This window comes from Oncorhynchus tshawytscha, linkage group LG01 (assembly GCF_018296145.1).
Source record: "Oncorhynchus tshawytscha isolate Ot180627B linkage group LG01, Otsh_v2.0, whole genome shotgun sequence".
Lineage (NCBI taxonomy): Eukaryota > Metazoa > Chordata > Actinopteri > Salmoniformes > Salmonidae > Oncorhynchus > Oncorhynchus tshawytscha.
Genome location: NC_056429.1, coordinates 61,191,711 through 61,216,792, shown reverse-complemented (window position 1 = coordinate 61,216,792; position 25,082 = coordinate 61,191,711). Strand labels below are relative to the sequence as shown.

Genomic DNA, 25,082 nt, shown 5'->3' with positions numbered 1-25,082 from the left:
ACAGCTGTGATGGAAACAGGAAGTTTCGATTCAATTTTAGAAATGGCTAAAGATAATTTTGGATCTTTTCGCTTCTGTAAAATCAATTATGCGTGAAATGCCAGTGGAAACGTCTTTATGCGCAAATATTGATATAATAACCATCATATTGAATTAAAGTTGGACACGATGATATGGCGTGTGGTCCTTCCACTACAACTCGGGAAATCAGGCAGTTTATTCGGCTACAGAGTCAATCATTTATGATGAACTTCACAGAGTGGTGAAAGTGCACGGTGGTCTGATTCTGGTGACATGATGATCTACGCTTTACTGCCATTTGACAAATACAAATATTCTCGCTCTTATCTGTGAGCTGTTGGCTAGAGTGCAAGTGCCAAGACCAGAGCAGGCACATTTGCTATTTAATGCAACAGTTTTTGTGAGAAAACACTATCGGTAGAGAAAAAACAACAACATGAAAACACATTGAATTTGAGATTATTTTTTGGTAATGAAAACTTTTGATTATAAAAATTATGTGTGCACTACATCTGATTTTTATCCGCAACGTCCATTTGGTGGAAACACACCACTGCTTGGTAAATGCGAATATTTTCTTCATGCTGATTTCTTTATAGTCACATGAAAATCTGTCACCAATTGGATGGAAACCGAGCTAGTGTGGACAAAAGTTCTAGACTTCTGCAGGAAGAGTTACAGCAGATACATTCCACTGAGACCACAGGCATGGTGGTAACACTTGATTAAATGTGGTAAGGTGTAAAGTGAAACCACATCCTGCCAAGATAACAACACACCATGTCATTGGATTTCGTTTAAAAGTTTGGTGGAAAAAAAACAAATCCAATCAGTTTTCCACGTTGATACCACGTTCCACGTTGATACGACATCAATGTTGATACGACATCAATGTTGATACATCACATTGGATTTGTTGATGTTGTTGAAATGATGTGCCCAGTGGGATTGTTTCAGATGATCCAATATGGCTAATTTTACATTTATTAGCCTACACACTGATGTAAAAAATAAAATCAATAAATGAGTTTACCCTGATAATTTACTTGGTGTCTAACTCCCAGTCCACCATACTGTGAGATTGGAATGCTGTTTCAGTAAGAAAGTATTCAGCTTATTCTTAACAGCCTCTTTTGTTGCCATGACAAAAAAAATCAACCAGCATATCGCACCCAACACTACACTTGTCTGTCCAATGCATGTACATAGTTTGCCTGCTCCATAGCAAGCTGCTCTATTCATTGGTGAAGTAATTTAAAGTTGAGCTAAATTTAATATATATATATATTTAAGAAGTTTAAAAAGGAACAGAAAGGAGCGACCCCTGACTACAACCAAGGTTCAATATCAAACAGTTACACAGGCATCCTCTCTTTGACCAAGTCCAAACAGAGAGAGAATGAGCTGTGGCCAACCTTTTTTACTACCACTGAGTAGGAAGGGGAAGCCATGCAAGCCACCAGCATTGTGACACACCCCAATGAACTTCCCCCCTATCTCTAGCAGAAGCACACAATACTGGAGGTTGTATGTGAGGGTGTTCCTCCTAAAACTACTGTGGAGAAAGAGTGACCGTGTCTGCATCAGTCACTCAGATACGGAGACCAGCAGCCAGAGGATATGGAGCCAAAACAGATCAAAGAAGGATACCTGGTCAAAAAGGTGAGGGTGATAGAGGAATACATGTTCCTCTATAAAAAAACTTGATTACTATAGGTGTTTGTGTTGAACTTGGGCCAGAATGTAATACTGTAGATGTGTTGTGGACGGCTTAGTTATCAGAAAATAGATGATCTCACATTTGAGAACGTTAGGGACAAGATCCATCAATGGAGAGACTGACAAGAGCTAGTAACATTGTCAGCTGGCACTATATTTGACTTTTTACATGTCCTACTTAAGTTGTCAGTCAAGTGCTCTAAATTAAACTGGAAGTTAGTAGATTAGTTCTAGAACTATTTGCATTTGCCCTGAGACTTGATCGCTTCCCACATGAAAAAAATTATATAGTGTGTACTATGGTAGAAATACTACAGTATTCACTGTAGTGTTGTTGCGGACTTTACTGCAGTATTTACTTCAGTCCAATAAAAACACTACAGTGAATACTGTAGTATTTACTGCAGTATTTACAGTTTGCTATAGTATAAATACTGTAGTAAAAAAAAAGAGTAGTATGTACTAGAGAAATTTCTGTAGTGTTTTTGCCGATTGTAGTATGGTATACTGTAGTATTTACTGTAGTGTTTTGGGGGACATTACTGTAGTGTTTACTGTCGTATTTTTGTTTTATTATCTTTGACATAGAAGTGGGGGGCTTTTTCCTTGAGGAAACCTACTGGAGAAATAATAAGAGAGCAAATGTGCCATAACCTGTAGGTAGGGCAAACTTGGTTCTGAACAGAGAAGTCAGTGCTTCTGCTCTTGTCTATAACCATATGCTTTATACATGCATGTAGGTTTCTTACTTACGGAGTGCACAAATTGGGATATGGGGGAGGGGAATGGGCAGAATATATGCAAAGTACATACTGTAGTGTTTACTATAGCGAAAAAATGTAGTGTTTTTGTGGACTGTAGTGTTTTGGCAGAGGTTTTTGTAGTATTTAGTACACTGTTTTTTTTGTGGATAACACTGTAGTATTTACTATAGTATTCTACAGTATACTACAACATTCTAAACTAAGTACTACACATGATCGAGGAATAGTACAGTCTGTAGTATAAGTACTACACATGATCTAAGAATAGTATAGTGTGTAGTGTAGTTTCCTACAGCACACTTTGTTTTTTGTAATATAGCTTAATTTAGAGAGAGACATGAGCAGATAGCAACAACTGTTTCCCCCACATACCACATTATCTGAAAATAGTCTTCACTCTTTGTATTTCTCATGGCCTGACAAATGACTAACTCAGATGATTGGTCCCGTGTCTCTTAGTTTGGGGTCAGATGAAGATGGATAACCCATGACCTCACTGGATAATCATAATCTATATAACTTAATCTATTGAGTAGAAGATGATTCTGTCATGTCACATACTACACTGTTCTTTTCGTACAAACTTTTGCCTGTGCTATTCTTATGCACTCCAATTGTTATCAGTTGTTCAGTATCATTGGTTCATATTCGTAGAAGTATAGGTAGTGCCTGTGATACTTTTGCATCATAAATCTCTATGGTGAACCTTCATTAACAAAGATGAGTGAAACTGAAAAGAGAACATTTCACGAAATTGGGTATTGGATTGATGATTTCCTATGTGTATGCTTCCTTTTTCTACTACCTTTTTCTTTTTTGCTCTTGAGCATATTCTCTATTTGTAAGGATTGATTAAGCAACATTAAAATACTAAAATACATTATTCATGTTAGCTATATACATTTCATGCCCAGCATCCAGGCAAGCCGATATGGATTTGATAACACTTTACATGATATTTCTCTTATACCTGTCTATTAACAATGTAATCTACTTTAATCTACATGTTTCTAATTGCAATGTATTTGAATTTGAGGAACAGAGTTGAGCGGTTGTGGAATATCTCTATGGTATAGGGACAGATTAACTTGTGTAATAACAGAAACAGCTCAACTCAATGACTACACAATCACAATGTGATTACAAATTCTATCAACATGTACATTTCCTCCTTTACTATTCAGGGCACAGTACTGAACTCATGGAAGGTGGTGTGGGTGGTGTTGTCTGAAGATGGCGTGGAGTTCTTCAAGAGAAAGACAGACAACACCCCCAAAGGAATGATCCCACTGAAGGGAGCTGTTCTGACCAGCCCCTGTCAGGACTTCAGCAAGAGGACGGTACGGTCACGTCACCTTTCAGTATTAAATACGAGTGTAAGTGTCTATCATTACTGTAGTGCCCCTCCCCCCCATGTACTGCAACATTGTAATTTTCTTGCAGTTTGTTTTTAAGATGAGAACGGCCAAGAACCAGGACCATTACTTCCAGGCATCCCACCTGGAGGAGAGAGAGTCCTGGGTGAAGGACATCAAGAGAGTCATCACCTGTCTGCAGGGGGGCAGAAAGTTCACCAGGAAGTCCACAAGGAGGTCCATTCGCCTCCCTGATACCATCAACCTCAGGTATGACCTATGACCTGACATACAAACTACCTATAATCCATGACTACACTTACAGGAGCTACATACAGGTAATTGGAACTAAGTCATTTGATAACTTATGAAGTCTTCTCTACTTTCTTGTCTGCCTTTTCTCAGTGAGCTGTACATAAAAATGAGAGACCAGGAGGATGGTGTCAAAGAGCTGAAGCTGGAGAAGGAGAAGAGAGTCTACAATCACTGCTTCACAGGTACAGTAGCACATAAATGTATTAGGACTTAGGTGACAGTGGATTTCCTTTAACTTGTTTTGAGTCATTGAGTCTCATTGAGATAGATCATACCACTTTTGATTATCTTCTTTATGCATGTCTCTTCAGGTGGTACGGTGGTGGACTGGCTGATTTCTAAGGACAAGGCCAGGAACAGGCATGAGGCTCTGATGTTGGCTACAGGACTCCTGACCGAAGGTTTCCTGCAGCCCGCAGGGGACCTGTCCAAAGAGGCAGTCGAGGGAGGAGCAGAGTCTGCCATCCTCGATGATCCAGATGCACTCTATTACTTTGTGAGTGGATGGGTTGATTGTTGTTGTTAGTAATGTAGCTGCTAGTCTCAATATATTATTCCATATATGCTAGAAGATATGGAGATATAGTGGTCCTTTGCTAGAAGACCACACAGATTGGGATATGTTTGACCACTTCTGATGTTAGAAACATATATGTACTGTACATATAGTACCAGTCAAAAGTTTGTACACACCTACTCATTCAAGTTTTTTGTGTGTTTTTTAAACTATTTTCTACTTTGTAGAATAATAGTAAAGACATCAAAACTATGAAATAACACGGAATCATGTAGTAACTAAAAAAGTAATTTAACAAATCAAAATATATTTTAGATACTTCAAAGTAGCTACCCTTGATGACAGCTGTGCCCACTGTTGGCCTTCTCTCAACCAGCTTCACCTGGAATGATTTTCCAACAGTCTTGAAGGAGTTCCCACACATGCTGAGCACTTGTTGGCTGTTTACAACTCATCCCAAACCATCACAATTGGGTTGAGGTCGGGTGATTGTGGAGTCCAGGTCATCTGATGCAGCACTCCATCACTCTCCTTCTTGGTCAAATAGCCCTTGCACAGCCTGGAGGTGTGCTGAGTCATTGTCCCACTAAGCGCAAACCAGATGGGATGGTGTATCGCTGCAGAATTCTGTGGGAGCCATGGAGGTTATGTGTGCCTTGAATTCTAAATAAATCACTGCACCCCCACACCATCACACCTCCTCCTTCATGCTTCACGGTGGGAACCACACATGCAGAGAACATCCGTTCACTTACTCTGCGTCTCACAAAGACATGGCGATTGCAACCAAAAATCTCACATTTGGACTCATCAGACCAAAGGACAGATTTCCACCTGTCTAATGTCCATTGCTGGTGTTTCTTGGCCCAAGCAAGTCTCTTCATCTTATTGTTGTCATTTAGTGTTTCACGCAGTCTCCTCTGAACAGTTGATTTTGAGATGTGTGTTTTACTTGAACTCTGAAGCATATATTTGGGCTGAAATTTCTGAGGCTGGTCTAATTAACTTATCCTCTGAAGCAGAAGTAACTCTGGGTCTTCCTTCCCTCATGAGAAGGAAAAAAGCTACAATAAGTGAGTTTTAAATTATGAGATAATACTGTATCCAAATGGGAATTTACATTGTATGGTGTGTTGCAGGCAGACAGTGGGTTCTTCTGTGAAGGCTACTCCAGTGATGAAGATGTGATTTTGAAGGAGGAGTTTAGGGGTAACATAATAAAACAGGGCTGCTTACTCAAACAGGTAAGACTGTATAAACACTCATTGAATATCTAGGGGATGAACAATTGTGATTATTACCGGATTACCAGCAGCATACCACCCTGCATCCCACTGCCAGCTTGCTTCTGAAGCTAAGCAGAGTTGGTCCTGGTCAGTGCCTCGATGCTGCTGGAAGTGGTTTTGGAGGGCCAGCATGAGGCACTCTTTCCTCTGGTCTAAAATAAATATCCCAATGTGCCAGGGCAGTGATTGGGGACATTTCCCTGTGTAGGGTGCTGTCTTTCAGATGGGATGTTAAATGGGTGTCCCGACTCTCTGATGTCATTAAAGATCCCATGGCACTTATTGTAAGAGTAGGGCTGTTAACCCCAGTGTCCTGGCTAAATTCCCAAGCTGTCTCTCATACCATCACAGTCACCTAATCATGCCCAGTTTCCAATGGCTCATTCATACCCCTCCTCTCCCCTGTACCTATTCCCCAGGTTGTTGCTGTAAATGAGAATGTGTTCTCAGTCAATTTACCTGGTAAAATTTAAAAAATGATATTTTGGGATGTCCTGAATGATGCTTTATTCCATACTTAAAGGGGTAATCTGCAGGCAGAAATTGTGTAAAGTGATCAATCTATAAAAATGATGTAAAGTACCCCACACACAGCACCATATCTGTGGTCGGTGCTGTTTTCACAACTGATAGTACCATCCATGAGAGTTTGTTTTCATGCTATCTTTTTTTCCCCCAGGGTCATCGGAGGAAAAACTGGAACGTGCGGAAGTTCATCCTCCGGGATGATCCTGCTTATATTCACTATTACGACCCCACCAAGGTACAGGATTACAGCAGAGTGGAACATGTCACAAAATTATTTTCAATTTCAATATAATTTTTCAAGAATATAAAAATGTGTCTTTCTCAATCTTTCCCTCGCTCTTGGCTAATGTCTTTCATTCATCTCCATCCTGACTTTGTCTCTCTAGCTAATCTGTTATTTTCTCTCTCTCTTTGCCCTCAATCCCTCTTTCTCCCCCTTCCCCACCCTCTCTTTCTGTAGGGTGATGAGAACCCTTTGGGCTCTATCCACTTGCGAGGGTCTGTGATCACAGCAGTGGAGTTTGTTCCTGAGGGTGAGTTAATTACTGGGGGGTGGACTTAAACCGATCCAAATCCCACACTGAGTTCATTTACATGCACAGTAATAATTCGATATTAAACTGATTATGGCAGCAGGCAGATTATGTCATAGTCATGTAAACGCCTTACTCTGCGTATCTTAATTAGCGTAAGGTCAAAATCGAAGTAAGTGTACGCCGATTAATAACACCAGTTTTTTTTTGTAATGTTTCAAATTGTTAGTACAGTGACAAGAAAAAGTATGTGAACCCTTTTGAATGACCTGGATATCTGCATAAATTGGTCGTAACTTCACATCTGATATTCATGTAAGTCATGACAATAGTCAAACACAGTGTGCTTAAACTAATAACACACAAATTATTATATTTTTCTTGTCTATATTGAATACATTATTTAAACATTCACAGTGTAGGTTGGAATAAGTATGTGAACCCAAGGCTAATGACCACCAAAAGTGAATTGGAGTCGGGATTCAGCTAACCTGGAGTCCAATCAATGAGACGAGATTGGAGATGTTGGTTAGAGCTGCCCTACCCTACAAAAAAACACTCACAAAATGTAAGTTTGCTATTCACAAGAAGAATTGCCTAATGTGAACCATGCCTCGAACAAAATAGATCTCAGAAGACCTAAGATTAAGAATAGTTTACTTTCAAAAAGCTGGAAAGGGTTACAAATGATCTTTAAAAGCCTTGATGATCATCAGTTCACGGTAAGACAAACTGTCTATAAATGGAAAAATTCAACACTGCTGCTACTCTCCCTAGGAGTGGCCATCCTGCAAAGATTACTGCAAGATCACAGCACAAAATGCTCAATGAGGTTAAAAAGAATCCTAGTGTGTCAGCTAAAGTCTTACAAAAATCTCTGGAACATGCTAATCTCTGTTGACGTGCTAATCTCAATGCTAATCTCATGCTAAACATGCTAATCTCAATCTCTGTTGACGAGTCTACGATATGTAAAACATTAAACAAGAATGGTGTTCATGGGAGGACACCATGGAAGAAGCCACTGGTGTCCAAAAAAACTGAAGATCGCAAAAGAGCACCTGGATCACTACTGGCAAAACAATTATGTATACAATCTTTATATGTCCGAACTCAAAATCAAATATGCTTCCCGAAAATAAAATGGTCGCTGTGGTAGAACATTTATTTTGATTATTTTGATTTTCTGCATTAATCAGAATGCCATAAGGTAGCCTATTTTTAGATGTGTCCATATAAATATGTTTATTAGGGAAATCGTTCTTCTTGCAAGGCATGTAAACGTTGTAATCAAACTATTAAATTCATCTGACTATCTCCCACAATAATCACAATATTGTATGCATGTAACTGTACTCACTGTGACTTAGTGCTCGATTCATTGCACTTGTTTTGGCAGTGTCAGAGGTGGAACTGAGTTAGAGCTGTCAAATCCACAAGTGGCTCCAGGCATTATACCTAAAGATGCCATTGCCCATGCAGCCTTGTTCACAAGTTTGAAACACTAGAATGTGACATATAATCTACACCTTGATTAGGATTGTAGAAATACTCAATATTTTGTTTCATGATTTTTCAATTTGAGTGTAATTATGGCCTACACTTTCTCATTCTGAACTCTGTGAATGGGGTGGGTGTGGCTTCGTGACCATGATCACAAGAGCAGCTGCTCACCGATTTGACTGCTCCAACCCAGTTCCACCACTGCCAAAACATCCACTATGTGGGTGTCTCCTATCCCAGTTAATGCTTGATCTGATTGAATCTAGGCCTAGGACTATAAAGTGTACTGTTTACTGTTAGCAATTCCCTTTAAACTCTTTTGACAATTTGTTCTTCTTCATTGTTTCTTGGTTCAGCCAAGAGGTATGATGTTGATGGGAATCTCTTTGAGATCATCACTTCAGACGACACACACTATTTCTTACAAGCGACTACACCCGAGGAGAGGAAGGAGTGGATCAAAGCCATCCACACTGTGTCAAAAACCGGAAAGTAATCACAACAGGCCACATAGCTAATTTGTACAATTTACATTGAGGGATATGGATTATGGTTGGAATATACAAATATTTGTTGCAGAGCCAGAAGGAATCTGAATTTAAATCACTTAGCCCTAGAATTTGAAGGATGAAAGACTGATCCAAAATTCAGCTTTTACGTGTTGTATGTTTCTTATTGTAATTATGTTGAATGATTACACATTTCCTGTACATATAGATAATATGCCGCACATGCTTTTCATAATTCACCATGATGTGGGTGCACTCTCACCTTTAGATATGAGATACAGGCAGACTGTGAAGACGGGTACAATATTTTGTGTAGAAAGGTGTGAAGTTCTGTAATGGTTTCTGGTGTGGCCTTCTGCTTTTCCATCCAGCTGCCTGAAAGAAATAGGAGTGTTAGAAGAATCTCACCATTGCAGACAGTTCCTATGACTGAACACACTTAACACGTATCATATCCTGCCATTGAGGACCCTTGTCACTCTGTGGTTTTCATGATGTTCTTATCCCATTTCACTTGATATGCACATGGTCTATGTACTGACTGTGTATTGCTGTGTTCTAAATCGAGTGTCTGTCAAAAAGTATCAATTAAATATCTACTCTTTGTCTCCAACTTCTGGTTTCTGTCAAAAAGTAAATGTCCAAAAAAATTAGTTTTCAAACAACCAAGAATTGTGTGCCCCCACTATTTGACATGTATCTTTGACTCTCCTCGTGTTAATCTACTCTGACCAGGCGTTATGACATCCTGAAAGATGTATTGCCTCCCGGATACAATAAAAGGCAGGGTTCAGAACTTTCATGAAAAGCAGAATAGCAAACATATCATATCAAACTGTGCCTTTCCAAATCATGTCCAATCAATTTCATTGTCGATAGGTGCACTCCAATCAAGTTGAAGAAACATTTCACCGATGATCAATGGAAACAGGATGCACCTGAGCTCAATTTCGAGTCTCATAGCAAAGGGTCAGATACTTAGATACTTGTATGCTTGTTTGCTCAGTCAGATTATATGCAGCGCAGAACACGCTAGATAATATCTAGTAATATCATCAACCATGTGTAGTTAACTAGTGATTATGATTGATTGTTTTTTATAAGATAAGTTTAATGCTAGCTAGCAACTTACCTTGGCTTACTGTATTCGCGTAACAGGCAGTCTCCTTGTGGAGTGCAAAGAGAGAGAGGCAGGTCGTTATTGCGTTGGACTAGTTAACTGTAAGGCTGCAAGATTGGCTCGCCCGAGCTGACAAGGTGAAAATCTGTCATTCTGTCCCTGAACGAGGCAGTTAGCCCACCGTTCCTAGGCCGTCATTGAAATTAAGAATGTGTTCTTAAACTGACTTGCCTAGTTAAATAAAGGTATTAAAAAAAATTGAAATCGGCGCCCAAAAATACCAATTTCAAATTGTTATGAAAACTTGAAATCACCCATAATTAATTGGCCATTCCGATTAATCGTCGACCTCTAGTCTCAACGTCAACAGTGAAGAGGCGACTCCAGGATTCTGGCCTTCTAGGCAGAGTTCCTCTGTCCAGTGTCTGTGTTATTTTTCCCATCTTAATCTTTTATTTTTATTGGCCAGTCTGAGATATGGCTTTTTCTAGAACTTTAGAAGGCAGAGTTTTAAGCAGATTTAAGTAAAAACTGTATATTGGCCACTCTGAAACATTCACTATCTTCTTGGTAAGCAACTCCTATGTATATTTGGACTTGTGTTGTAGGTTATTGTCCTGCTGAAAGGTGAATTCCTCTAGGAGTGTCTGTTGTGAAGCAGGTTTTCCTGTAGGAGTCTTCCTGTGCTTAGCTCCATCCTATTTATTTTTTCCCGGGAAAAATCCCCTTTATTTACTGTTGTCAAGCATACCAATACCATGATGCAGCCACCATCATGCTTGAAAATAAGGTGGCAGTTACTGTGTTGGATTGAACCCAAACATAAGGCTTTGCATTTAGGCACAAACTTTTTTGTGTAGTATTACTTTAGTGCTTTGTTGCAACCAAGATGTATGTTTTGGAATATTTATATTCTGTAAATTTGTATTATTATTTTCACTCTGTCATTGAAATCATCCTCAGTTTTCTCCCATCACAGCCATTCAACTCTGTAACTGTTTAATTCAACTCATAATCAAATCCTTGAGTGGTTTCCTTCCTCTCCGGCAACTGAGTTAGGAAGTATGCCTGTAACTTTGTAGTGACTGGGTGTATTGATACAACATCCAAGGTATAATTAATAACTTCACCGTGCACAAAGGGATATTCTAAATCTGCTTTTTTCCCCGTATATATCTACCAATAGGTGCCATTCTTTGAGTCATTGGAAAACCTCCCTGGACTTTGATGTTGAATCTGTGTTTGAAATTGAGAGACCTTACAGATAATTGTGTGTATGGGGAACAGAGATGAGATAGTATTCCAAAAACATGCAACTTATAGTATGTGACTTGTTAAGTAAATGTTTACTCCTGAACTTATTTAGGCCATAACAAAGGGGTTGAACTCTTATTGACTAAAGACATTATAGCTTTTCATTTTGTATGAATAAAAAAGTTAGATATAAAAACATAATTCCACTTTGACATTATGAGGTATCTAAATGCAATCATTTAAAATTCAGGGTGTAACACAACAAAATGTGGAAAAAGTAATGGGGCCTGAAATCTTTTTGAAGGTGCTGTATAAACCATACAGAGTGTAGACATAGGAGCACCCTAATACCATACATACTGTACATAAGTACCAAGCAAACTCAGACAATACAACACATTCTAATACTTTTAAAAAATCCTTAGTTGACACTAAAATGTATATTCTATACCCATTTGAAAATAAAAAACGTTATTATTTGTTTGATATGATAACATATTTTCAAAGGTGACTCCATTTAAATGTCAGTGGAACAGACACTATTGGGGTCCCGACATCATGTTTGGGAACCACTAACCGAAATGATGAAAAGAGACCAGACATATCCGAATGACTCACAGGGGAGCAAATTGATATCCAACATGACATTAACTGAAAAAATGGTATTATGTGGAGCCATTACTCAGACGTAAAAATACCCTGTCCCCAGAGAGCTGCTTCCTGTTTGAACCTTCCTGTCATTACTGGGTGTCTAGCTTCACAGCAACCCAGACATCAAATGAAACAGTGGAGGAAGGATGCTATCCCACACATGCACACTTGAACCTTTCAACTACAGGGCACTTTAAAGTTAAAGTCAAAAATAGATGTGTAGAGGTGTGTAGTATTCTCTGATCTAAGATGCAAATCCTCAACAGAAAATAAGATTATATGAAACGGTTGATCATCAGCAGACTAGCGATTCAAGGCACTTTGACTACAACACCTTATTACAAGAATCAATGTGAATTGAAATTTAAATCTAGATGCGCAACTCCAGCTCTAGATCAGGGATGGACAACTCCAATCCTCGGGAGCTGGAGTGGTGTCACAGTTTTCCCGATCTCTTGCAAACACAGCTGATTAAACTAATTGTATTCTGAAGATCAGAAATAGTTGAATATTGGTGAGTTAGCTGGGGCAAAAGGCCCCGGTGGATTGGAGCTGCCCATCCCTGATCTAGATACTTATGTAACAATCATTATCTTGGCTTTTCTTTGCAGACACCAATGTCTACCACAATCAGAAACTAGATTTTCCCTCTCTTTTCTAACGTAGTAACTTCACACTTCTCAAATGTGATCAATTTCTAATTTCACAACTCTCTGCTAGAATGTACCTCAGGGGTGTCAAACTGATTCCACGGAGGGCCGAGTGTCTGCGGGTTTTTGGATTTTCCTTTCAATTAAGACCTAGACAACGAGGTGAGGAGAGTTCCTTACAAATGTGTGGGTGCACATTTAGGTTTTTAACCCTAGCACTACACACCTGATTCAACTAATCAAAGCTTGATGATGAGTTGGTTATTTGAGTCAGCTGTATTGTGCTAGAATGGAATAATGTCTGTAATGGTTTAAAACACATCCACTCCATTCCAGAATTTATTATGAGCCGTCCTCCCCTCAGCAGCCTCCAGTGCTGCACACACATTGATCTGTTAACTTCTTGACGCTAACCATCCCGTTGGCGGGATCATTTTCGTCAGCAACCGCTGAATAGCATAGCGCCACAGTCAAATAATATTACTAAAAAATATTCATATTCATGAAATCACAAGTGCAATATTGCAAAACACAGGTTAGCTTTCTGTTAATCCCCCTGTCATCTCAGATTTTGAAATGATGCTTTACAGCGAAAGCAATCCAAGCGTTTGTGTAAGTTTTTCAATAGCATAACGAAACATTATGTACACTAAGCATTAAGTAGCTAGGTCACGTAAATCAGAAAAGCAATCAAATTAATCATTTACCTTTGATGATTTTCAGATGTTTTCACTCACGAGACTCCCAGTTACACAACAAATGTTCCTTTTGTTCCATAAAGATTATTTTTATACCCAAAATACCTCTGTTTTGTTTGTCGCGTTATGTTCAGAAATCCACAGGAAAGAGTGGTCACAACAACGCAGACGTATATTCCAAATAATATCCATAATGTCCAGATGTCAAACGGTTTTTAGAATTAATGCTCAGGTTGTTTTTAAAATATGTATTCGATAATATATCAAACGGGTGTGTAGGTTTTTCAATAACACAGGGAGAAACAATGGCCGCTTTACTCTGTAGCGCAAAACTCACTCTGAGAGCCCCCACCTATCCACTTACGCAATGTGATCTTTCACGCTCATTTTTCAAAATAAAACCCTGAAACTATGTCTAAAGACTGTTGACACCTTAGGGAAGACACAGAAAAAGGAATCTGGTTGATATCCCTTTAAATGGAGGATAGGCATGCATAGGAACAGAGAGGTTTCAAAATAAGAGGCACTTCCTGATTGGATTTTCCTCAGGTTTTCGCCTGCAATATCAGTTCTGTTATACTCACAGACAATATTTTTACAGTTTTGGAAACTTTAGAGTATTTTCTATCCCAATCTGACAATTATATGCATATTAGTTTCTGGAGCTGAGAAATAGGCAGTTTCAAATGGGTAAGTTTTTTTAGCCAAAAACAAAAATACTGCCCCCCACGCGCAAAAGCTTCAGAGGTCAAGCTTATGTAATTGTATTCTTAACCTCTCTGCGCACCGAACGCGTTAGCGGTATGAAATTCCACAACATACAGTGATCGCTACATAAATAGTCAAATTAAACATTCATGAAAATGCAGGTGTCTCCCGTGTTTCGAAAGCCTAGAATCTTGCTAATCCAACTGCGTTGTCAGATTTAATTTTTTTTAAAATTTTTTACTGCGAAATAATATAATGCGATTATCTGAGGATAGAGCCCCATAAAAAAACAACTATTTCAACCAGCACAGGCGTAACAAAATCACGAACTGCAATAAAATAAATTGTTTACCTTTGATGATCTTCCTCTGTTTGCAATCCAAATGCTCATTGTTACACAATGAATGGTCTTTTGTTTGATAAAATCCATTTTTATAGCCTAACACGAAACATTTTGTTAACCACTTGTGTCGTGAATTCCATCTCATTCCATTTTCGACAACACATTCGATGAAAATACACACACTAAACGTGACTTTTCCAGTCATGTTTGGTTTCATTGCAATCAACTGGTTTGTTTGTAACATAACCAAACCTGATGGGTCATTTTGCGTAATGACATAATGACATCATTGTGCACAAATGAAATGACCGCTGTTTCGTTGATTGACTGTATTTTAACCCAATGACCACTGATCGTCTTGAAATCTAGCTGGGTAGATAGCCAATGAGCTGAGGTAAATGGCAATATGTAATGTTTATGTGTTGGAAGACCAACCCATGTAGTAAACTCCGGCGTAAAGACGGTCATTCGCCATTGAAGTTTCATACCGGAAGGAGCAGCGCATGTTACGCACAGCGTTGTTTTGGTAAAGCGCATCTTCAGCTGTTTATATATCAATCTGTATGGTGACTAAGTCAGGGAAAGCTAAATCTAAGTCTAGATATACAGATGTACACACAATTTTAGAAGAAATTGATCGGGAAACTGAGACAGAGATTGTTGGAGGACGATTCATTTAGCGATTCCCAAATGGAAGAATATTTTTTGAACGGAGAGGACATGATTTTGGACTGGTAAGTTTTTCTCATGCCAATGCCATTGTTTGAAATTAATAATATAAATATTATTTGTGAAATGAAATAGCCTATTTGAGGCGGTTGAGGGGAGGGCAGGCCCACAACAATGACCAAAGTGAAATGGAGACAGTAGATACAGCTGGTCTGTTGTAATATAATAAAGACAGTAGATATAGCTGGTCTGTCATAACATAATACAGATAGTAGATCTAGCTGAAATGTCATAATATAAATGAGACAGTAGATCTAGCAGGTCTATAATAATATATTCAACCTTATGTTCCCTGTACTCTATATATACAGTGGGGCAAAAAATGATTTAGTCAGCCACCAATTGTGCAAGTTCTCCCACTTAAAAAGATGAGAGAGGCCTGTAATTGAGGATGAAACGTGGCTGGGTCTTTCAGCATGACAATGATCCCAAACACACCGCCCGGGCAATGAAGGAGTGTCTTCGTAAGAAGCATTTCAAGGTCCTGGAGTGGCCTAGACAGTCTCCAGATCTCAACCCCATAGAAAGTCTTTGGAGGGAGTTGAAAGTCCGTGTTGCCCAGCAACAGCCCCAAAACATCACTGCTCTAGAGGAGATCTGCATGGAGGAATGGGCCAAAATACCAACAACAGTGTGTGAAAACCTTGTGAAGACTTACAGAAAACGTTTGACCTCTGTCATTGCCAACAAAGGGTATATGACAAAGTATTGAGATAAACTTTTGTTCTTGACCAAATACTTATTTTCCACCATAATTTGCAAATAAATTCATTAAAAATCCTACAATGTGATTTTCTGGATTTTTTTTCTCATTTTGTCTGTCATAGTTGAAGTGTACCTATGATGAAAATTACAGGCCTCTCTCATCTTTTTAAGTCGGAGAACTTGCACAATTGATGGCTGACTAAATACTTTTTTGCCCTACTCTATATCTGTTTATTATACCTGTTGATACAGGTCTCATATGTGAAACTATTCTAACTGAACATTTTCTTTCACAGTGACACTGACTCTGAATGGGAGCCCCCAGTGCCAAGGTGTCCATCCCCCACTGAAGCTGGTTTATCAAGCTCCTGCAACAGGTGGTGTTCATCTGCCCAAATGAATACTGCAGGCATGGATGAGCCACAGGGCCAAAAGGGCACAGCATGGAGGCGTCGCTGTGTTCTTTGCTAAATGAAGTCCCCCATCACTTGCACCACATGCTAGGTGACCCTCTGCTTTACAGCAGAAAGAGACCGCTATGGCACCTGGCATCAGCAGCACAATATTGTGTAGAGGACTGAGGGTCTTCCAAATATTGAAAGGGTTATTTTGTAAATGTATATTTTTTTCATGTTTTTTCTCCATTTTTGTTTGGGGGGTGTTAGAATACCCTTTTGGTATTTTGTATATAGTTATTCCATTCAAAATGTATAACTTTACCAATTTGGCCACTTGGGTACATTTGGGCTACTTGTGTGGGACAACTGGGTGACTTCATGATACATGTCATGTAGCACACTTATTTTGGAAGTTATCATTCTGAAACTTTGCACAAGTACTGTTGCCCTCTTATGTTTTTCACTGAAATTGTACCCATCATCCTATCTGAATGTTTGTTTTGTCTTGTTCATGTATGTTTTTTTCATTGTATTATCTAAACCAGATCTATTGTGTTATATTCTCCTACATTCAATTCACATTTACACAAACTTCAGAGTGTTTTCTTTCAAATTAAATAAAAAATATGCACATCCTTGGTTCTGAGCCTGAGCTACAAGCAGTTAGATTTGGGTATGTCTTCAGGCAGAAATTGAAAAAAAGTAGGGGGGTAGCTGTATTAAAGAGCTATTCCCCCACTTTCCAACCTCATTTTCATTATCTCCAGCCCAATTCTACTGTCTACATACTGTATGTGAAAACAATGCATTTCCACATTTTCAAACACTAAAATTTGAAGTGACATGGGGAGCCAGAAAATACCCTCCCTATGGCTCGAAACCAGAGGGAGTGTATTTTTCTTTTAATCCTACACTTTGATGGCCCAGGGTAGGATTACGACAAACCATAGAAACACACCATTTTTACAAATGTAGACACTTGTATGATGCAGGAAGTAATGAATATGACATTGAAAATTGGACACATTTCCTTTTAACCCTTGTGTGGTGCTTACTAACACCCTTTCATTGTTTACTAAAAGAAAACACTCTGAACAGTCCCCAGACAATCAATCAATCAGTATGGAAAAAATGGGCCTTAGAAATACTTTATGCATTGAGAGTTAGTGTAGAAGGAGTGTCTCCCACTCTGGAAGGTTAATCATTTTCCGATATGATTCAGGAAATCCAGACTTCTAAAACCCATGTCTTAGAAAATTACAACACACAGTTGAAACCATTCCCCCCTCCCACAAATTGGCTTATCATCTTGGCGATCTCACTGCAGAGTTACAGGTCAGGGAGACAAAGGGCTAATCCTTAGGGAGAAATCCTGACCATCCATCTCGGGTGAGATTTATTATTGAAGTAGAACAAAAACAAAGAAAGAAAACAACAAAAGCAATACATATCTATCACTCGATGTGGGGGGAAACTTCAGTTCATTTGAAGTAACTATCATCCATTACCAAAACATATGTTTTTTTTACAGACAGGCATGTGAAGGAAATACATTTGCAAATTTACCAAAGGGCTCTAGGGGATCGGTAATTCCCCCTTCGGACACATGACTCACGTCGTGATTCATGCATCCAGAAAAAAACAACACTGCCTGAACACTGAATTATCTTGATAACTCAATTAATGAGTTTTATCCCATAATGGTAAAATAGAAAGCACAAAGTTCAGGGCATTACAATTTGTCCATTGTACAGTATACAGCCTACAATGCACTGTACTACAGTATCCATTCTCAGACTTTCTCCTTCCCACCTTTAACAACCTGTTTGCTCTCTGAACTGGCTTAGATTGGTTGTGTCGCATCATTTGAAACAGGTTAAATCAATTTTGAGTGGTTGTGTTCAATCAATGACATATGTTCTCTATTTGTATTTGATTGTTGCCACTTGTGTTTACCAGTATGGATGACATGTGCATTAGAGTGCAGAATGTGTTTTGAGAATGAGAATGTGTTTAGAGTTTTGCTGAAAAGTCTAAGTGAGATCTGCAAATTGTGTTTTACCATGTGAAATGGTTTAAGGTATTGACAACAGACTGCATAATTAGCTAAATCAGTCCAGGCAACTGAGAACTTTGTTCAGCCAATGGGTTTTAGTGTTTTAGCAATTGAGAAAAACTGGAAGTGAATGTTTGTTTTCCTGTACCTCAGACATTATTTAAAGATATTTCAAACATTTTAAACATTTTGTGTATCAGGTTTACATTAGGTTCAGTACAGAGAATTTGCATGTGTGCAACCAAAACTCTGACAATAGAAACTTTGATTTGTGTACAGCATCCTTTCTAACCCATGAAAAACTGACAAAAACTAAATTAAAAGACCCCACACTTCTAAATCAAACAGAGTATGAACCACTAACAAATATTAATTAACAGCTGAGTTGTGTGTGGGTGCTGGCATTTGTGTGGCAAAAATCATAAGGTAAACACAAAAAAATGTCCAGGCTTTGCTTAATTTTGGAGGTTCTTTAACAGCTGGATCTGTGCACTTTTAACTGCTCTCCCAAGGCAACTGCCCCAGGACACTCTTTCAAGGTGAGAGATACGGAATCTTTGATAAACATAAAGAAAAAAACTTTGTAACTGACATTCCATCAGTACTGGAAGAAAGAAAATAAACATGTACTTTGTTTTCACTAACAAATATTTAAATCAGTCCTTAATCTTTTTGACTTGTTGCATTGACATATAATTATGTACAAACTGTCCCAAATTTCCCCACTGTGTCTCTCACAGCCTGTTTGAGTTCAGTGTGTACTGGCGGCTTTCTATTGTTCAACAGGATAGTTTTCGCTCATCCAAACAACAGATGACTTAAACACAAGAGCAGTGGACCAGGCCTTGAAGAGTGAGCAGCCTCCAATTTAAAATTAGTTCCAATGCTGCATCCCTCTGTTGTACTTCTTCAAAGTACTAAAATATTGCGTTATTGTTGAATATAAGATATGCATATTATTAGTAGGTTTGGATAGAAAACACTCTGAAGCTACTATGATAAAACTGTTTGAATCATGTCTGTGAGTATAACAGAACTTATGTAGCAGGCAAAACCCAGAGGACAAACCGTTCAGAAATGTTTTTTTTTGTTGAGGTCTCTGTCTGTTCAGTGAGTTCTCATTGGGAAACGATATTTCTTAGGCACTTGTTTTCAGTTCCTACCGCTTCCACTGGATGTCACGAGTATTTGGAATTTGGTTGAGGTTATTCCTTTGTGCAATGAAGAAGTACGGCCATCTAGGAAATGGGTAACACTGTTGAGAGTTGCGCAAGACTTGAAAAGTAGCGTTAGTTTCCTCCCATCCTCTATTGAAAACAGATAGACCCGTCTTCAATTTGATCGATTATTAACGTTTAAAAATACCTAAAGTTGTATTACAAAAGTAGTTTGAAATGTTTTGGTAAAGTTTACAGGCAGCTTTTGAGATATTTTGTAGTGGCGTTGCGCAGTTTGGAAGCTGTTTTTTTCTGGATCAAATGCGCCAAATATATTGACATTTTGGATATATATGGACGGAATTAATTGAACAAAAGGACCAATTGTGATGTTTATGGGACATATTGGAGTGCCAACAAAAGAAGCTCGTCAAAGATAGGGCATGTTTTATATTTTATTTCTGCGTTTTGTGTAGCGCCTGCAGGGTTGAAATATGCTACCCTCTTTGTTTACTGTTGTGCTTTCATCAGATAATAGGTTCTTATGCTTTCACCGAAAAGCCTTTTTATAATCTGACATGTTGGCTGGATTCACAACGAGTGTAGCTTTAATTTAGTATCTTACATGAGAAATTTTATGAAAGTTTGATTTTTATATAATTTTATTTGAATTTGCCACGCTGCATTTTGCCTGGCTTTTGTTAAGAAAGGTGGGGGTGTGGCTATATACAGTGAGGGAAAAAAGTATTTAATCCCCTGCTGATTTTGTACGTTTGCCCACTGACAAAGAAATGATCCGTCTATAATTTTAATGGAAGTTTTATTTGAACAGTGAGCGACATAATTACAACAACAAAAATCCAGAAAAACGCATGTAAAAAATGTTATAAATTGATTTGCATTTTAATGAGGGAAATATGTATTTGACCCCTCTGCAAAACATGACTTAGTACTTGGTGGCAAAACCCTTGTTGACAATCAGAGGTCAGACGTTTCTTGTAGTTGGCCACCAGGTTTGCACACATCTCAGGAGCGATTTTGTCCCACTCCTGTTTGCAGATCTTCAGTCATTACGGTTTCGAGGCTGACGTTTGGCAACTCGAACCTTCAGCTCCCTCCACAGATGTTCTATGGGATTAAGGTCTGGAGACTGGCTAGGCCACTCCAGGACCATAATGTGCTTCTTCTTGAGCCACTCCTTTGCTGCTGTTGCTGTGTGTTTTGGGTCATTGTCATGCTGGAATACCCATCCACGACCCATTTTCAATGCCCTGGCTGAGGGAAGGAGGTTGTCACCCATGATTTGACGGTACATGGCCCCGTCCATCGTCCCTCTGATGCGGTGAAGTTGTCCTGTCCCCTTAGCAGAAAAACACCCCCAAAGCGTAATGTTTCCACCTCCATGTTTGACGGTGGGGATGGTGTTCTTGGGGTCACAGGCAGCATTCCTCCTCCTCCAAACACGGCGAGTTGAGTTGATGCCAAAGAGCTCCATTTGGTCTCATCTGACCACAACACTTTCACCCAGTTGTCCTCTGAATCATTCAGATGTTCAATGGCAAACTTCAGACGGGCATATATATGTGTTTTTGTGAGTAAGGGGACCTTGCGGGCGCTGCAGGATTTCAGTCCTTCACGGCGTAGTGTGTTACCAATTGTTTTTTTGGTGACTGTGGTCCCAGCTGCCTTGAGATCACCAGCTGGCTGATTCCCTCCAGTTCTCATGATCATTGCCACTCCACAAGGTGAGATCTTGCATGGAGCCCCAGGCCGAGGGAGATTGACAGTTATTTTGTGTTTCTTCCATTTGTGAATATTCGCACCAACTGTTGTCCCCTTCTCACCAAGCTGCTTGGCGATGGTCTTGTAGCCCATTCCAGCCTTGATTGGCAATCTTGTCCCTGACATCCTTGGAGAGCTCTTTGGTCTTGGCCATGGTGGAGAGTTTGGAATCTGATTGATCACTTCGGTGGACAGGTGTCTTTTATACAGGTAACAATTTTTTTTACATTTTTAATTTGACATTTATTTAACCAGGCAAGTCAGTTAAGAACACATTCTTATTTTCAGTGACGGCCTGGGAACAGTGGGTTAACTGCCTGTTCAGGGGCAGAACGACAGATTTGTACCTTGTCAGCTCGGGGGTTTGAACTCACAACCTTCCGGTTACTAGTCCAACGCTCTAACCACTAGGCTACCCTGCCGCCCCAAACTGAGATTAGGAGCACTCCCTTTAAGAGTGTGCTCCTAATCTCAGCTCATTGCTTGTATAAAAGACACCTGGGAGCCACAAATCTTTCTGATTGAGAGGGGGTCAAATACTTATGTCCCTCATTAAAATGCAAATAAATGTATAACATTTTTGACATGCATTTTTCTGGATTTATTTGTTGTTATTCAGTCTCTCACTGTTCAAATAAACCTACCATTAAAATTATAGACTGATCATTTCTTTGTCAGTGGGCAAACGTTCAAAATCAGCAGGGGATCAAATACTTTTTTCTCTCACTGTATGTAAAAACTAAATTCCAGTTGGAATTTCTTGCTTTGAATATTGAGGGGTCAAAGGGTCTCTCTATAACTGTGATTGGCTGTTATAGACCCCCTTCCGCTCTCGGTGATGCATTTTCTTCTCTGATTAATCTTATGTCTAATCTTCTTTACAGTGAAATGATCTTGATTGGTGATCTCAACTGGTGTTGATTAAAGCAGGTGTCTGATGATTTAAAAATGTTTTGTATGTTTTTCGTAATAAAAATTTGAAGTGTTTTAATGAGCAGGCTTTCCTTCATGATTTGTTTTATTTTGACTGGAGCAAGATTGGGCTTATCCCTGATGTGGAAACTGCCTGGAAATGATTTCATGATGGTTTTTCTCAAATAGTAAACAAACATGCCCCATTCCGCAGGTTCAGAGTTAAACAGCTTGAAAATTCCAGAAAATTATGTCATGGTTTTAGAAGCTTCTGATAGGAAAATTGACATCATTTGAGGCAATTGGAGCTGTATCTGTGGATGTATTTCAAGACCTACCTTCAAACTCAGTGCCTCTTTGATTGACGTCATGGGAAAATCAAAAGAAATCAGCCAAGACCTCCGAAAAAAACATTGTAGACCTCCACAAGTCTGGCTCATCCTTGGTATGCCTGAGGGTACCACTTTCATCTGTACAAACAATAGTATGCAAGTATAAACAACATGGGACCATGCAGCCATCATACCGATCAGGAAGGAGACGCATTCTGCTCCTAGAGATTAACGTACTTTGGTGCAAAAAGTGCAAATCAATCCCAGAACAACAGCAAAGGACCTTGTGAAGATGCTGGAGGCAACAGCAACAAAACTATCTATATCCACAGTAAAACAAGTGTTATATGCACATAACCTGAAAGGCCGCTCAGCAAGGAAGAAGCCAATGCTCCAAAAAAGCCAGACTACTACGGTTTACAACTCCATATGGGGAGAAAGATCGTACTTTTTGGAGAAATATCCCCTGATTTGATGAAACAAAAATCGAACTGTTTGGCCATAATGACCATTGTTATGTTTGGAGGAAAAAGGGAGATGCTTGCAAGCCGAAGAACACCATCCCAAACATGAAGCACAGGGGTGGCAGCATCATGTTGTGGGGGTGCTTTGCGGCAGGAGGGACTGGTGCACTTCACAAAATAGATGGCATCATGAGGTAGGCAAATTATGTGGATATATTGAAGCAACATCAAGACATCAGTCAGGAAGTTAAATCTTAGTCACAAATGGGTCTTCCAAATGGACAATGACCCCAAGCATACTTCCAAAGTTGTGGCAAAATGGCTTAAAACTTCTTAGGGTGAGGGGGAAGTATTTGGACGTTCGGATGACTGACGTGCCCAAAGTAAACTGCCTGTTACTCAGGCCCAGACACTAGGATATGCATTTAATTGGTAGTATTGGATAAAAACACTCTGAGGTTTCAATAACTGTTTAAATAATGTCTGTGAGTGTAACAGAACTGATATTGCAGGTGAAAAACTGAGGAAAATTCACCTGGATTTCTTTTTTTTAGGTCACCACCCATTGAAAATAATTATTTATGGAAAATTCAAAGGAAATCCTCCCAGATTGCAGTTCCCATGGCTTCCACTAGATGTCAACAGTCTTTAGAAAGGGTTTCAGACTTGTTTTTTGAAAGATGAGCTAGAATTTGTAGTTTGTCAAGGTGGCTCTAATTTTGTATGTTGTCTTGTGGCGCGTAGATGAGGACGCGCATTTCGTTATTTATCTCCGGTATTGAACACACTATTCTCCGTCTTAAATTGTATCGTTTATTTACATATTAGGGTACCTAGGGATTGTTCTAAATGTTTTTGGACTTGTTTGGACGAAGTTTCTTGGTAACTTTTGGGATTCCATTGTATGCACTTTGAACGAGTGGAACAGGTGGATTACTGAATCAAGCGCGCCAACCAAACTGACATTTTTGGGATATAAGAAGGACTTTTTCGAAGAAAACAACCATTTGTTGTGTAGCTGGGACCCTTGCGATTGCAAACAGAGGAAGATCTTCAAAGGTAAGTGATTTATTTTATTGCTATTTCTGACTTGTGACGCCTCTGCTGGTTTGGATTTTTTTTAATGCTTTTGTATGCTGGGTGCTGTCCTCAGATTATCGCATGGTATGCTTTTGCCGTAAAACCTTTTTGAAATCTGACGAAGATTAACAAGAAGTTAAGCTTTTAAATGATGTATGACAATTTTATTTTCATGAATATTTAATATTACGATTTTTGTATTTTGAATTTTGCGCACTGCAATTTCAACCGGATGTTGTCGGAATGGGGCGCTAGCGTCCCACCTTTCCCAACTAGGTTTTAAGGACAACAAGTCAAGGTATTGGAGTGGCCATCACAAAGCCCTGCCCTCAATCCCATAGAAAATGTGTGGGCAGAACTGAAAAAGCGTGTGTGAGCAAGGAGGCCTACAAACCTGACTCAGTTACACCAGCTCTGTCAGGAGGAATGGGCTAAAATTCACCCAGCTAATTGTGGGAAGCTTGTGGAAGGCTACCCAAAATGTTTGACCCAAGTTAAACAACTTAAAGGCAAAGCTACAAAATACTTATTGAGTGTATGCAAACTTCTGACCCACTGGGAATTTGATGGAAGAAATAAAAGCTGAAATAAATAATTCTCTCTATTAATTATTCTGACATTTCACATTCTTAAAATAAAGTGGTGATCCTAACAGACCTAAGACAGGTAATTTTTACTAGGATTAAATGTCAGGAATTGTGAGAAACTGAGTTTAAATGTAGTTGGCTAAGGTGTATGTAAAATTCCGACTTCAACTGTATATGCAAAGTACCAGTCAAAAGTTAGGACACACCTATTCATTCAAGGGTTTTTCTTTATTTTTACTATTTTATACATTGTAGAATAATAGTGAAGACATCAACTATGAAATAACACGTGGAACCATGTAGTAACCATTTTTTTTAACAAATCAAAATATATTTCACATGAGTTTCTACAAAGTAGTCACCCTTTGCCTTGATAACAGCTTTGCACACTTCGCTCATCCAGTTT

At 39.0% G+C, this 25,082-nt stretch overlaps 1 protein-coding gene across 3 annotated transcripts; it reads left to right on the top strand.

Annotated features, from left to right (window-relative positions):
- Positions 1-1,510: 1,510 nt before the first annotated feature.
- On the top strand, positions 1,511-16,408 carry LOC112254484 (pleckstrin). Of its 3 annotated transcripts, none has more exons than XM_024427161.2 (9): positions 1,511-1,683; positions 3,689-3,844; positions 3,948-4,129; positions 4,265-4,356; positions 4,486-4,670; positions 5,831-5,935; positions 6,657-6,740; positions 6,966-7,038; positions 16,205-16,408. In XM_024427161.2, the coding sequence occupies exons 1-9, from the start codon at positions 1,642-1,644 to the stop codon at positions 16,306-16,308; spliced, it is 1,023 nt and encodes a 340-aa protein (XP_024282929.1). In that variant the 5' UTR covers positions 1,511-1,641; the 3' UTR covers positions 16,309-16,408. The 3 variants fall into 3 exon arrangements, with proteins under 3 accessions (XP_024282929.1, XP_024282922.1, XP_024282913.1); XM_024427154.2 differs by lacking the exon at positions 16,205-16,408 and adding an exon at positions 8,898-9,663 and having other exon boundaries at positions 3,960-4,129; XM_024427145.2 differs by lacking the exon at positions 16,205-16,408 and adding an exon at positions 8,898-9,663 and having other exon boundaries at positions 1,512-1,683.
- Positions 16,409-25,082: the final 8,674 nt, after the last annotated feature.